General features: G+C 41.8%; 2 protein-coding genes and 2 long non-coding RNA genes across 13 annotated transcripts in view; 3 read left to right on the top strand and 1 right to left on the bottom strand.

Moving 5' to 3' along the window:
* Window positions 1-4,526, top strand: part of TRAK2 (trafficking kinesin protein 2) — a 64,700-nt gene extending 60,174 nt beyond the window's left edge. For all 4 annotated transcript variants that reach the window (XM_021075699.2, XM_013982331.3, XM_021075698.2 and 1 more), the window contains one exon: window positions 247-4,526. In XM_021075699.2, coding sequence (XP_020931358.1) covers window positions 247-925 — 679 coding nt within the window. In that variant the 3' untranslated portion in view covers window positions 926-4,526. The remainder of the gene's footprint in view (window positions 1-246) is intronic.
* The window catches only part of LOC146396078 (uncharacterized), a 1,511,729-nt gene that overhangs the window by 426,027 nt on the left and 1,071,279 nt on the right, over window positions 1-14,423 (top strand). The window lies entirely within an intron of this gene.
* Window positions 5,990-13,757, bottom strand: LOC146396082 (uncharacterized). Its single transcript, XR_014828937.1, has 2 exons — window positions 9,439-13,757; window positions 5,990-9,122 (listed from the first exon to the last, which is right to left on the bottom strand). It is a non-coding gene; the product is annotated as an uncharacterized LOC146396082 (long non-coding RNA).
* The window catches only part of FLACC1 (flagellum associated containing coiled-coil domains 1), a 35,521-nt gene continuing 31,133 nt past the window's right edge, over window positions 10,036-14,423 (top strand). For 4 of the 7 annotated variants that reach the window (XR_014828892.1, XM_021075450.2, XM_084998366.1 and 1 more), the window contains exon 1: window positions 10,036-10,414. The gene's annotated coding sequence lies outside the window, so the exon portion shown is untranslated. Of the gene's footprint in view, window positions 10,415-10,462; window positions 10,529-10,913; window positions 10,993-14,423 lie in introns of all 7 variants that reach the window. The other 3 variants (XM_084998369.1, XM_084998370.1, XM_084998368.1) reach the window with 2 other exon arrangements.

Here is a 14,423-nt window from a genome sequence, read left to right as displayed (position 1 = left end):
GAGTGAACTTTTTCATATTCTATGAAAAGAAACATATTTCAATAAGTTAATGGCTAAATTACAAATAACTAATCATTGAGGTAACAGCAGATTTTTCATTCCTCAGATACTGATGTTGTGTGGCCTGTTCCTCTATATTTACTATGGATAGCTACCCTAATTACTTTAAATGCTGACCGGAATTACTTTTTACTCTTAAAATCATTCTCCTGCTTTTGTTTTTCCTTTCTTTCTTTCTTGGTGAAGCTCTGGCTTCCCTTCATTAGGATGTGGCAGTAGTGGTAGCAGTTCATCAAACACGGCGGTGAATTCTCCTGCTCTGTCCTATAGACTCAGCATCAGTGAATCCATCACCAACCGACGAGATTCCACCACAACCTTCAGCAGTACGATGAGCTTGGCCAAACTTCTGCAAGAGCGAGGCATCTCTGCTAAAGTATACCACAGCCCAGTTTCAGAGAACCCTCTCCTCCAGCCTCTCCCTAGAGGCCCAGCTATCCCTTCCACACCACCAAATTCACCATCCCACTCACCTTGCCCTTCTCCTTTGCCCCTTGAGCCTCGAGTGCATCTCTCTGACAATTTTTTGGCCTCTCGACCAGCTGAAACATTCCTTCAAGAGATGTATGGCTTGAGACCGTCCCGAAACCCTCCTGATGTCGGCCAGTTGAAGATGAACTTGGTGGAGAGGCTGAAGAGACTGGGGATAGCCAGAGTGATCAAGACCCCGGAAGCCCGGGCAAATGGAAGAAGCCAAGAGGCAGAAAATGGTCTTCAAAGACCAAGCTCTGCTATCTATTTAAATTCAGGTAGCAATTTATTGAGTGGACTGAGGAGGAATCAGAGTCTTCCGGTCATGATGGGTAGCTTTGGCACCCCAGTTTGCACATCCTCACCCAAAATGGATATCCTGAAGGAGGACTGAGGTCTAGCCGCTGACTGACCTCTCTAACAAGTTAGCACATGAAGGAAAGATTTGCACTGATACATGTAGTCTTGTCTGAAAGAAAAGGAATGTTGCAGAAGGGTTGTGAATGTGGGAAGAGGAAAGTGGGAGAATAGAAGCAGAGTTGGAATGAGGCCCTAGAGCATGAGGTCTGACTGATAACTTGGAAGTATAAATGAATGGGTTATGTGTGTTTGGAGGCAGAAAAAGAGGAAAGGTTTAACGTCGTCCATCTGGTGGTTTTTCTGGTCTTGAAAATAAAAAGTGACTAGAAAATAAATTCATTAATATGGAAACACACCAGAAACCCTGAACTTGGTCGCACATTTACTTCTGATGAGCATAAGCAGGGAAGACCCAAGTTGGGAGACAGGAAGAAAGAAGGAGCAGCACTGAGGTTGCCTTTAGAAAGCTATTCTGGAGGGTTGCTGAAATTAACTCAGTCTGTTGTTGAGACAAGAGAAGGACACCTTTTATGTTGGCCCCTGTTAATGTCTGGTGAAATTACACATCCACCAAAGAGAATGCTTCCTGCATTATCAAACAAGAAATTTTACCTTTTTCATAAGATCAGAGTAGTGGAGACTCCCTTTTTGCTTTGTTTGCAGGCCTTTGAGCCCCTGGGAGCCCAGACATCATCCACATTCCTTTTGTTTTTGTGATTAATAAGAGTTCATTTTTTAATTTGTATTTTTATACAACATCCCCCCCAAAAACAACGTGAGTGGGGGGTAGGTGGGATTTACTTTTAAGAAAGAAAATATGGGTACATTGGAACCAAGGAAACTTATTTTCAGAATATTTCTTCTGAATAAGTGCAGTGGCCGAGGCATATGAACAATGTTACATGTCTTTCAGATTTCCTTGGAGGCTGGAAGGGTTAAACCAGAAGTGCAATCAGTAGGAATTAGAGAGTGTTGTGTATTTATGTCTGTAAGTTTTTTTGTAAGGAAAGTTGGTTGCAACAAAATTTTCTCCCAAATGTGCTATGCATATCTTTAATGAAAGATGACATGTATTTGCACAAAAATTCTCAGGCACAGTAAATTATTATAAACTGAAGTAAAACCCAGGTGCTTGCTTTGAGATTGTGTTTTTTTTTAATATAAAATAAAACAAAAACACATATGCCTTTTTCTCAATATCTGTAGAATTTGAGAATGAACTTTTTAAAGGGAAAGTCAGAGCTTTTTTTTTTTCCCTCTGGGATTCCTTTTTTATTTTTTTTAAACAAACTGTGTGAAATGGCAAAGTGAAACTTGGGGCTTAGGTTTCCGTTTTCAGCAGTGTGATGCAAGGGTGTGAATTGGGAAGAAGCAGATTTGTTTTCTTTCTTTCTTTCTGTTTTCCGAGGGTTGCTGACCAAGGTGACATGGCCTTATCTTGGCAGTGCAGTTCAGAAAGAAATGCCACTACATGAAAGGCATAATGGAGAGAAGATGAAGGAGGGGGCTAATGATTTTTGAAAATGGGAAGTATGTTACTTGTTCATTTTGGTGCTTAATTTGCAAATGTTTTGCTCCTTTTTTCCAACATAACTGAAAGGCATTTTTCTGGAGAATTCTTTTTTTTTTTCTTTCTTTCTTTCTTTTTACGGCCACACCTGCAGCATTTGGAAGTTCCCAAGCTAGGAGTCAAATCAGAGCTGTAGCCATGGCAACACCAGATCCAAGCTGCATCTGAACCCTACTCCACAGCTTGTGCCAGGTCCTTAACCTACTGAGCCACAATGGGAACTCCTCCTGGAGAATTCTTGATGAGTGGCTCCCATCCATACACCTGTTAGAAGGCCGGAGGAGGGTCCTTCTCATCTCTTGAGCTGCCTCTCCTTCAGGTGGAAAAACCAACGCACATGCAGTAGGAAGATGGGTGACTTTTCCATGGTTTTTAGAATCTTTTAATAGAACTTTTCTACATAAATTTCTTTAAAAAAAAAGTGTGTCCTCTCCCCATTCTCTCCCCCTTGCTCAGTCATTCTGAAGTCAGCAGACCACACACGTGAATGTTCAGAAGGGATTCCAGCTGGTCTATAAGTGAATGTAAGTGTCCCTGAACGTGGACCAAAAGAATTCCTGATGTTGAAATTTCTAAAATATTCCAATTCACATTTTAAATGATAATATTTGAGTTTCTACTTCATAAAGTAACTCCAGGGTGCTTATTTTAAGCAAATCCCTTAAGCTTTTTATTTATTCTCTAAGCAAGTATAATCTTCCTATTGCCAGTTTCCAAGAAACATCAGGAAATAGGAAAATATAGGGCCAGAGAGTGGTACAAGTGTTAAATTATCAGATTTTTATGTCTATTATATAAACACCTATAAATCAAGCTAGATTTTAGAGTGTTCTGTATAATTAGTATACTTTGAAAATTACCAATGTGAAAATGATCACTTTGGAGGCAGGGTGGGGATATATTCACAGCCAAATAAGCCCATCTGATTGAAGAGAACCAGACTTTGGTTTTTGAAAATTCAGTTGATGTTACTATCCCACCAGAAATACAGTGATTGTATACTGGTGCATGCTTGTCCCTAAAAAGGAATCCTAGGCTATATGCATGTATATGTAACTGGATCACCTTTCTACCTTGTATAGTAGAAAATTGACAGAACACTGTAAACCAGCTATAATGGAAAAAATAAAAATCATTATAAAATTTAAAAAACAATAAAAAATAAAAATGAATCCTGTTTTGAAATTGAGTTTTGCTGTTTTTGCAATTTCCACCTGAAATCATTTTTGGTACAGCTTGAGAATCTCTATTATGATGAAATTATGTATAAAGTATAGTTAAGAACTAGAGCCTTGTAGCAAGTTCCTTCTTAATTTATCTGTTATGTTTTAGCAGTGTTCACATTTTAGTTTTTCTGTTATCAACTGTGTATGTACTTTGATGCCAGTATAGGAAACTCCAGTCTTTTTTTTTTCTACTGAAGGTTCTCGGTGATTACATCTCAGGTATTTCTGAGTATCCTGTTATCTACTAGGAGGAATACCTTCCCTGTGAACTCAGAATTTAAAATTCTCCTGAATTATGATGATCCCAAATGTGATGTAAATAGCCTTAGGCATGGGTCTTGGGGAAAAGTTAATGACCATTGTTAAAGTAGCTTTAAAAAAAAAAAAAAATTCTGTACTCTATGTCCTTGATTTGACCTGAACGAACAAACTTTGGCAAAGGGAGGAAATAAAGGCAGCTCTCAAGAGCCTATTCTCTAGAAAAGGTGTATTTTATACAGTATTCAAAGCCTGTAATTTTTTCTGACCATTCTGGTACATAATTAGTACTTGTTGGTAATAATTTTGACTTTTGACATCTGGACCTAGAGCTCTTAGTAGTCAGTGGCCCACTCCTTTGGGATGCCTGCAAGCCTGTACTCCACGCACAGCACAGCCGCACCTACATTGAGTGGTTGCATTGCCAGCACAGCTGCCTGGGAGTGGCATGGGTGCCCTCTGGGGCTGCCAGGGAGATACTGTTGTTTGATATCTGGAGCTTGACTTTGTCAAACAGCTCTTTGTATACCTACTTTTGCTTTGTCAGATGTAAATCAAATAAACATGAGTATCTTCTTAAATTTCTGTTTGTCTTCCTGTGTTTTTGTCTCAGCTCTTTTCACAGATAACACTGTATTAAGTCTTTCCTTTCCATTATGTTGTTTTTGGTACAGAAGACGACCTCAATTTGCCAGACCAACACAAAACAGACCAACAGTAGACTGGAGTAGTAAACATTTTATTGTATTTTCGTAGATTTTTTAAAAATAGACTAGCCATATTGTTTCCTTAGCAAAGTATCAGCAACAACAACAAAAAAATCTAAAATCACTGACATACAGAGCTTTAATTTGAAAAGACTCAGGAAGTATGAAGCAATTCTTTTCCTATAGTCTACAATTTACTGTTAATACTCTTAGCTGTTTAGAAACTGTTTCCAAGAAATTTGAGAATTGTTGGATTCTAATGGGAAAAGCCCTTTGATGTTTATTTTCTGTTGCAATTTTTTTAAATATTTTTAAAAATATTTAATATCCACTTAGAAATAAAAACACTTTGTAGGAAATATTGAAATCTACGTCTTTCATAAATAATTTACTGCTATTCCCAGCATTTTTAATTGTTTTCTTTCACAAATGATTATCAATAGATGTGTTTAAGTTCAAAACACTGATGAGAGTAAAGATTTGAGACTTTCAGCAAGCATCCTGTTGGCTTTCATCTCTGTTTTTAAGTTTGAGTTATGCTAGCATCAAATTTGTTTCTTCCGTTCATTAGTTTTTATGAAATAAGGGCTAAAATGCCATAAAATTTTCAAATGAACAAATGCTGTGCAGGTTTGGCAAAGATGCCAAAACACAACTTTGGTGAACAGGCAGAAAATGTTACATTCTTTAGCATAAGAAAGTACAGATGGGGAGTTCCCATGGTGAAGCAACGGAAATGAATCCCACTAGGAACCATGAGGTTTTGGGTTTGATCCTTGGTCTCGCTCAGTGGGTTAGGGATCCGGCGTTGCCGTGAGCTGTATTGTAGGTTGCAGACGCAGCTCGGATCCGGCATTGCTGTTGCTGTGGCGTAGATCGGCGGCAACAGCTCCAATTCGACCCCTAGCCTGGGAACCTCCATATGCCGAGGGTTTGACCCTAAAAAGACGAAAAAAAAAAGCATAGATGAAGCACAGCAAAGGGGATGTGAAATGTTAGAGAAAGATACATAAAGGTCAATTACGTTAAAAAGTATTACTCCATTAAATTTATTTTTCTTACTTTCTCAGCAAAATCACCAAGTTGCTTAAAAGCAAGAGTTTCACATCACATTTAAACATTAGAACAATGGGTCAGAAAATTTTACAATTTTTTTTTTCTTTTTTGGCCACCCGGTGGCATACGGAGTTCCCAGGCCGGGGATCGAATTCCAGCCGCAGCTTCGGCAACACCAACCAGATCCCTAACCCACTGTACTGGGCTGGCGATTGAACCCGTGTCCAGCGTTCCCAAGATGCCGCCAATCCCATTGTGCCACAGCAGGAGCTCCCAAAGTATTTTAATTTCAGGTAATTCACTACCACTTACATAGCTCTTTCACCATCTCTCAAAGCAGATTCTAGATCCATACAACAATGTGAAGAATTGGTACCAAGATTCATGCGTGTTCCATCTAGACCTATATACATGTATAAATTTAAAGATAATCAGAATTCACATTGCAAGATGCTCTTCAGCCACAATATGTAGCTCTTGCAAGTACCACTCCAATAGATGAGTACCTATGGACTTAAAAATGAAAACATGAAAAGAAGCAAAAAGTGGATGCTCAGCACCACTGGGAAACACCATCTCATCATGTGTGAATCTGTGCATTCATGCTTTCTGAGAGTTTTTCCCTTTCCCCTCAGCTCACTGCTGCTGCCCTATCCCTCCTGCATTCCAAAGCAGGGACTCTGACCTCTCCAGCAAAACCACACAGAAACCTTTATATCATAGCATGTGGATACAATCATTTTTGTTTGGAAGATAAAGGGCAAGAGATGTGGAGAAGCATCCCCCTGGGGCCTGACAATGTCAGCAATGAGAATGGATGTTTAGGGCTCCAGGTCCTGCTATTCCACTGAGCTTCAGATTAAGTGCCCATGTGTTCTATAATAAACTGAGGTTTTTGTGTGAACCTGTGATATGCAGAGCCCTCGGAAGATCAGGGCTCAGGGCAACACCCTCTTTCTGGGTGTACGAGTGGCACTGCAGGCTTTTGCATGATTCCTGTGGCTCCCTGGTGATGGGCTACTTGGAAACTGCTGAGTGAGTCTGTGGGATTTAGCATAGCATCCGTTATAAGGATCTTGAAGGACAAGAAATGATCAAAGAGAACTGAGTAATTTGAAAATAATGACAAGCTCCGTAAGAGAACACTGGTCTTCTCTACACTGGGTGTATTCTCGGAGAGCCACAAACAAATTATACAAATGAGAACCTCTAAATGCTCACCCACTGATCACGTTCACCACTTCGTGAAGGCTGAAGCCTCACCGGAGATGGTTCCCATTTCCCCCAACAACATGCAGACTAATTCTGATGACACAGGTGGATCGTCAAGTCAGTTTCTCTCATTCATTTATTCAACTTTACTTGGTTATCCCATCAGTATTCTGGCCTAAGCCACCCCCATTCCAAACACTAAGGCACATTGCTTTGGGGAAAGTTACTGTGAATGTTAGTAGCATCAGTCCCCTTACGGGGTCTCTGGAAAGAGCCTTTTATGCAATGCCCGTTTCCCTAAATTCAACCAAAGAGAAGAGCAGTATATACTTAGCCCCCAGAAGCTTTCATTTCCTTCCCTTCCCCTGTTTTGAAGGTGACAAAGTTGTATTCATGTCTAAAAAGGGGAAAGAAGGGAAAAAATCCAATGTAATTAGTGCTAAGTCTCAGCCAAGCGGAGTGGCTGGAGTTTTCCATTAGCATCCGCTTCCTGTGTATCTTTGTTTTTAGGCCCTCTCCACACAAGACCCAAACCATGCTTTATTTTTTAATTATCAGAAAGATTGCCTTTGGAATGGATTAGCAATGAGATCCTGCTGTGGAGCCCTGGGAACTATGTCTAGTCACTTATGATGGAGCATGATAATGTATGAAAAAAAGAATGTATACATGTATGTGTAAATGGGTCACCACGCTGTACAGTAGAAAAAAAAATAATGTATTGGGGAAATTAAAAAAAAGAAAGCCTTTGAGTATAACTTTTCACACAATAAACAGATTCAAAGTAAATATCCAATTCCTAGATCCTATCCCATTGTTCTCCTGGTAACATCTTTCCCTCCCTTTAGCTATTGAAGTTGTCGCCACCTGTTCTGCTCATGGTACTTAGAGAATACACCCAAGGTTGGAATTGTGGCAGCCACAATGCAATCTTGGGGCTCCCGTATGTCAACACACTGAGGCTGGCATGACAAAAGGATGGGAAGAACCCAGTTCTACAATGACATTTCGGCATGCTCTCCAGAACTTATGTTTCATGAAATTTATGAACTTGTTTGATTTAAGCCACTTTCATTCAAGTGATTGTTGTGCATATTTTAACTAGCCCACTCTTTGAGACGCACTGTCATAAATATTGGTGTTCCTCCGGGCTCTGTTCTAGATCCTGCTCTCTGCACACATCCTTTCCCTGGGTGATCTCATCCACTCCCTTGGTTTCAGATATTATCTACTCTGAAGACTCCTGAAGTATTTCTAGCCCAAACTCTTCTTTGGAACTCCCCAAACATGGAACAAACTCTGTAACAGACAGCACCACTTGGATGTCTCAGACTCAACAAGACCAAGAAATCATGACCTGCTCCCTGAGTCTTTTCATCCCCCAGAATTTCCCATCTCAATAAATGGCACCACCACCTACCCAATGGCTTGGGCTAGAAACCCAGGAATCCTTACTGCCTCCTCCTTCTCCCTCAATTCCCATGTGTCCTCTTTCTCTCCATCCCCACTGCTACTCCCTCCGTTGAGGCCCCCACGGGGTCTCATGTGCCAACTGCCACAGACTCCTAGCTGGTTTCTTTCCTTCCTGTCTTGGCCCTTCCCATTGGTTTTCTATGGTGCAGTCAAAATTATCTTTCTAATATGCAAAGCCAGTCAGATTCTTTCTCTAGTTAAAACTGTTGCCTGACTCACTACACTAGACAGAAATCCCTGCAATCCAGTCCCTGGTGAAGCCCTTAATATAAGCTTCATTGTGATTTTAGTGAATTTATTGTCCATTTCCCCAATAGTCCCTAAGCCCTACAGAGCGCAGGAATGGAGCTAACTCCCCATACCACGCAACCGCACCTGGTACTCAGTAGCTAATAAGTGTGGGGTAGAATGAATGGATGGACTTATAACAAAGTTTTAAAAGCTTTGGGTGGTGACTTATCAATGAATCATGAAGTCAATCTGGTGGATTTATGATCAATTTTCATTTTATTTTATTCTTATTTATTTATTATTATCATCATTATTATTATTTTGCTTTTTAGGGCTGCATCCGTGTGCGGCATATGGAGGTTCCCAGGCTAGGGGTCGAATTGGAGCTACAGCTGCCGGCCTCCACCACAGCTCATGGCAATGCTGAATCCTTAACCCACTGAGCAAGGCCAGGGATCGAACTCTCAACCTCATGGTTCCTAGTCAGATTCGTTTCCGCTGCACCACAACAGGAACTCCCAGCTTTCATTTTATTTTTTTTTTTAATTTTATTTATTTATTTATTTATTTATTTATTTATTTTTTGTCTTTTTGCTATTTCTTGGGCCGCTCCCGCGGCATATGGAGATTCCCAGGCTAGGGGTCCAATTGGAGCTGTAGCCACTGGCCTACACCAGAGCCACAGTAACACGGGATCCGAGCCGCGTCTGCAACCTACACCACAGCTCAGGGCAACGCCGGATCATTAACCCACTGAGCAAGGGCAGGGACCGAACCCGCAACCTCATGTTTCCTAGTCGGATTCGTTAACCACTGCGCCACAACGGGAACTCCCAGCTTTCATTTTAAATAGATGAAAAATAAGTAGGTGAGAATAGTATGTAATAAGGGTATTAGTTCGTGCAAATTTTTATTATAAGATGTGTCAAATATAGTTCTTAGAGTGAGGTGGTTTAGTAAAATAAAAACGAAAGTAACTGGCGTTTAATATGCAAGCTTTTTTTTCTATAATGAAAAGAAGCAGCTCCCCTTATGAAAAAAAATCTGAGCTCCTTTGGTTGAAAAGGACTCCTGTCCCGGGGGATTACTTTCATAGATTTCAAAGCCTGAAATTCAAGGAAGAAAGTGCCTACTTTAGCATTTTAGGTTTCTGTGAGCAAATAACAGAGGAACTTCAAATCCATCACAGATGCTGCCTGCCATAGCCATTTAAGCCTAGGAGTGCTATTTAATTCTATTTCCCCAGAAAGTGTATCTTAAACATACCTTGTCTCACAGCCTTGGAGAATTTCTCAATGGCTGCCTCTCCAGCCTTCTCTCTTTAAGAGCAGAGTGTCCGAGCCAATGAGGTGCTGCTGTTCTGTTTCCATAGCAATAAAAGAAACAAACCTTCCTCTGCCATCCCCAAGGAGAAACCTCACAACTCGAGGCTCAAATCAAGAGAATCTGAACGGAGGGGTGAGCTTCTGTTCTGGTTTAACTTTCCCTGCAGTACTGAATTGTCTTTAGGAGGGAAATTCATGCACGCTCCAAGTCAGCCTTCGTAAAAGCCTTTGGCTGGCTTCAGCCTGTCTCTCTGCACCACACATACTGTGGATTTTCTGCTCTAGCATTTCAATCACTTGGAATGACCACTAAAGCCTCAAGTTCTGGAACCTCTGGATTTAACCTAAAATGAATTCTGATTTTGTGTTGATGGGAAACACTTTCTCTGTATCGTTGTGGGGTCTTTAAGGGCCTTGCCTTGGAGAGGAACCACATGGGAAAAACAAATCTTTGGGCAGTCCAGGGTAAGCTCTTTGAAAAGAGGTTTTATATAATTTTTTTCTTCTTTCTAGAGGTTCAGCTGGCTTACTGGTGACTACAGGCTCACTAGCTGGCACGGTCAGTGCACTGAGCCCCAGGTAAAATCATCAGGGAGAGATACAGGAAAGGAAGAGAATGAGGAAAAAGAACTCTAAGACGCACACACACCTATGTTCTTGGAACCGTACAATGCAACAAATCAAGCCATTGTGAATGCAGCAGATCTATCTATGCTGATATGAAAATACCTATTAGATATCCTGTTATATAAAAAGAGCGAGGCATGATATAGTGTGTCAAGTATGGTCTGATTTATGCAAAAATTTTTAAAGATTATAGAACATTTCTGGAATGATATCCAAAAAGCTGTTATAGTGGTTTCCTCTTGGGAGAGTAAGGGAGGTAGCTGATGTTTAGCTCATATGCAAGTTTACTGAAAGATTGAAATACTGCCATACTGATTGTGTGTACACATTGTCCAAGGCTCTCAAATGCCCTCCCTGCCACCTTGGTTACCGCAACACCTCCTCTGGCACCCTCAGACCTCCTCAGGATTCAGCAAGTAAGGGGTTAATGCCTGGGGGGGGGGGTGGCTGGGAATGGGAGTGGGCACCTCCAGCACCCTGTCCCACCCAGCCCTGGAGCCCATGGCTACTCTGATCCATAGCCTTGTCTTACTAGCTGTGAAATATTTTACATATCATCCCCATGCGTATTTGGAGGGAGAGGCTTTTACTTTTTAAGAGCAAAAGAATGTACACTGAGGCATTGTTCGTAATAGAAAAAAAAAAAAGGAAACAATCAGATATTCTTCAATGCAAAACTGGCTAAAAGTATAAATGGGTACATTCATAGAGGAGAAATTTACATAGTCACGATGATATAGAAACAAATCTCAGGTTTGTTTTAAAGATTTGCCTTAGCAGTTCCCTAGCAGCACAGTGGGTTAAGGATCCATCATTGCCCCAGCTGTGGACAGCCCACAACTGCAGTGCAGTTTCGATCCCTGGCCAGGGAAACTCCGTAAGTCTCCAGGGCAGCCAAAATAAATAAATAAAGATTTGCCTTAAGTATAATTAAAATGATAGATTTGTTTTGGCTTTAGTGTTAGAGAAGTGGGCTGGGTATAGAAGAATGAGGTTAGACACAAATTGATAATTGTTTTGGGGGTTTTTTGCCTTTTTTTTCTTTTTTTTAGGGCTGCACCCGTGGCATATGGATGTTCCTAGGCTAGGGGTTGAATCGGAGCTACAGCTGCCAGCCTATGCCAACAGCCACAGCAACACCAGATCCGAGCCATGTCTGCGGCTTACACCACAGCTCATGGCAATACCAGATCCTTAACCCACTGAGCAAGGCCAGGGATCAAACCCGCTACCTCATGGTTCCTAGTCGGATTTGTTTCCACTGAGCCTCTACAGGAACTCCACACAAATTGATGACTGTTGAAGCTAGCAATTTAGTTTCAATTTAACACAAACACAAAAATAAACCTATTCTACAAATTTAGAAATAAGAGCTTCTGGGAGCTCCCTGGTAGTGTAGTGGGTAGCATTCAGCGCTTTCACCACGGCAGCCCAGGTCCCATCCCATCAAACTATCAAACCACTACACATTGTGGCCAAAAAAAGGGGGCAATGATCTTCCATAAGCCAAATACCACTGGGGTACATAATATTCCTAAACTCAGTTGCCAGTTTTTAGAAAACTAATATAGGCAAGGCAGTGAGCCGAGAGCTTTCCTGACATGGTCTCATTTCATGTGCACAGCAACCCAGCGAGGCATGAATTCCCATGTTCCCTACAGATGAGGAAACTGAGACTCAGAAAAGTAAAAGTTCATTTCTTAAGATCCCACAGCTGATAAGTGGAGAAGTGTCTATGCAAAGTCAGACCCATCTGACTCCAAAACCCAAGGAAAATTTTAGTAAAGAATGTTGTGGAGGGGGGAAAAAAATCATAATCCTGACATTCTGACCCAATATCATTTTTTACTGTAGTCATTTCTAACCCACATCCATACTGCTAAAACTTGTACATAGCTGTTCATTGCACACACACTTTTATATCTTGCTTCATTTTCATTCTTCATGTTTCCACAGGCTTTCACTGAGTCAATTAAAATCTATGTAAAACTCCACTGAGTGGCTGTCCCATAATTTACCTATGCATTTTGGTTTTTAATTCTAATTTTTGATGTATCTATAATATTGTAATGACCACGATATTTTTATAGTTTCACCTATGGATCCTTCTTCTCCTTGTTGACTGGTCCCTGTGATTAGAGCCACCCAGTTTATTGGTAACCAGTTTTATCAAATATCTGTTGTGGACAAGTCACTTAGAGGCTCCCTGGGGGCACAGAGAGTGTCCTGGTGGAGCCAGGCCTTGAAGAACTGCTCAGTTCAGGAGTTCTCATCATGACGCAGCAGAAACGAATCTGACTGGGAACCATGAGGTTGCAGGTTTGATCCCTGGCCTTGCTCAGTGGGTTAAGGATCTGGCATTGCTGTGAGCTGTGGTGTAGGTCCCAGACGTGGCTCGGATCTGGAGTTGCTGTGCCTGTGGCATAGGCCAGCAGCTGTAGCTCCAATTCAACCCCTAGCCTGGGAACCTCCATATGCCGTGGGCGCAGCCCTGAAAAGCAAAAAAAAAGAACCGCTCAGTTGAGATGGCAGGTGAGAAGTGAAGGCACTTGCTGGGAGCCAGGCTGCCCCAGCCTCTCACTTCCTGCTGCAGGGACTCCTCTAACCCCCCAGGCTCAGGATTGGCTCTGCCCTCAGAGGAAGCAGATATGAGCTTCTGTCTTACCTCCGCAGCCTTCTTTCTTACCTGAATTCTAGCTGCCTGTGGCACCATCTTCTCACGGGGGATGCTCCACCTGACCCATTTCCCTTGCCTCCCTGAGATCTCCTGACCAGGTGCCCAAGCTAAGGGGAACACAGGTAGCTAAATATGGGGGCCCTGTCACCTGGTTGCTAGGCCAACATTTTCCATTCCATTCCCCCACTCTCACTCTTCTAGTGTAGTCACAATCACTTCGTAGTTAAATCAATATTTTTTACATTAGTATGTATGAGTGTGTAGCTTACTATGACTATATTTATTTTCTTATGCAATTTTTTTTTGTCTTTTTAGGGCCACACCTGGGGCACATGGAAGTTCCCAGGCTAGGGGTTGAATCAGAGCTGTAGCTGCCAGCCTACACCACAGCCACAGCAATGCGGAATCCAAGCTGTATCTGCGACCTATACCACAGCTCATGGTAATGCCAGATCCTTAACCCACTGAGCAAGGCCAGGGATCGAACCCAAGTCCTCATGATGCTAGTCGGTTTGTTAGCACTGAGCCACGATGGGAACTCCTCTTATGCGATATGTTTTAACCTAAAGTAATTATGCAATTTTAATTTTCTTAGGTGTCTAGGTTTCTATTGTTAATTTTCCGCCAAATTTCTGTTTCCTATTACAGATGCTCTGTAAACACATTATCACAAATGTAGTGCCTTAAAACAATGCCAGTTTAACTCACAATTCTGCAGTCAGAAATCTGAAATGGGTCTCACAGGGCTTACATCAAGATTTTGGCAGGACTGGAGTTCCCATCGTGGCGCAGTGGTTAACGAATCCGACTAGGAACCATGAGGTTTCGGGTTTGATACCTGGCCTTGCTCAGTGGGTTAAGGGTCCGGCGTTGCCGTGAGCTGTGGTGTAGGTCACAGACGTGGCTCGGATCCCGCGTTGCTGTGGCTCTGCTGTAGGCTCTTGGCTACAGCTCCGATTGGACCCCTAGCCTGGGAACCTCCATATGCTGCGGGAGCGGCCAAGAAATGGCAAAAAGACCAAAAAAAAAAAAAAAAAAAAAAGATGTTGGCAGGACTTTATTCCTTCTGTAGGTTCAGGGGAGTTTCATTCCCTAGCATCTTCCAGATTCTAAAAGCTGCCCACTTTCCTTGGCTCATGGTCCCTTTCTCAAGGACTCCTACTTGGTCAT

Source organism: Sus scrofa, chromosome 15 (assembly GCF_054392235.1).
Source record: "Sus scrofa isolate SSC_HxYL_T2T_F1_AM1 chromosome 15, Sscrofa_HxYL_maternal_Yorkshire_Landrace_v2.0, whole genome shotgun sequence".
In the NCBI taxonomy this organism is placed as follows: Eukaryota; Metazoa; Chordata; class Mammalia; order Artiodactyla; family Suidae; genus Sus; species Sus scrofa.
This window is presented reverse-complemented; position numbering and strand designations above follow the sequence as displayed.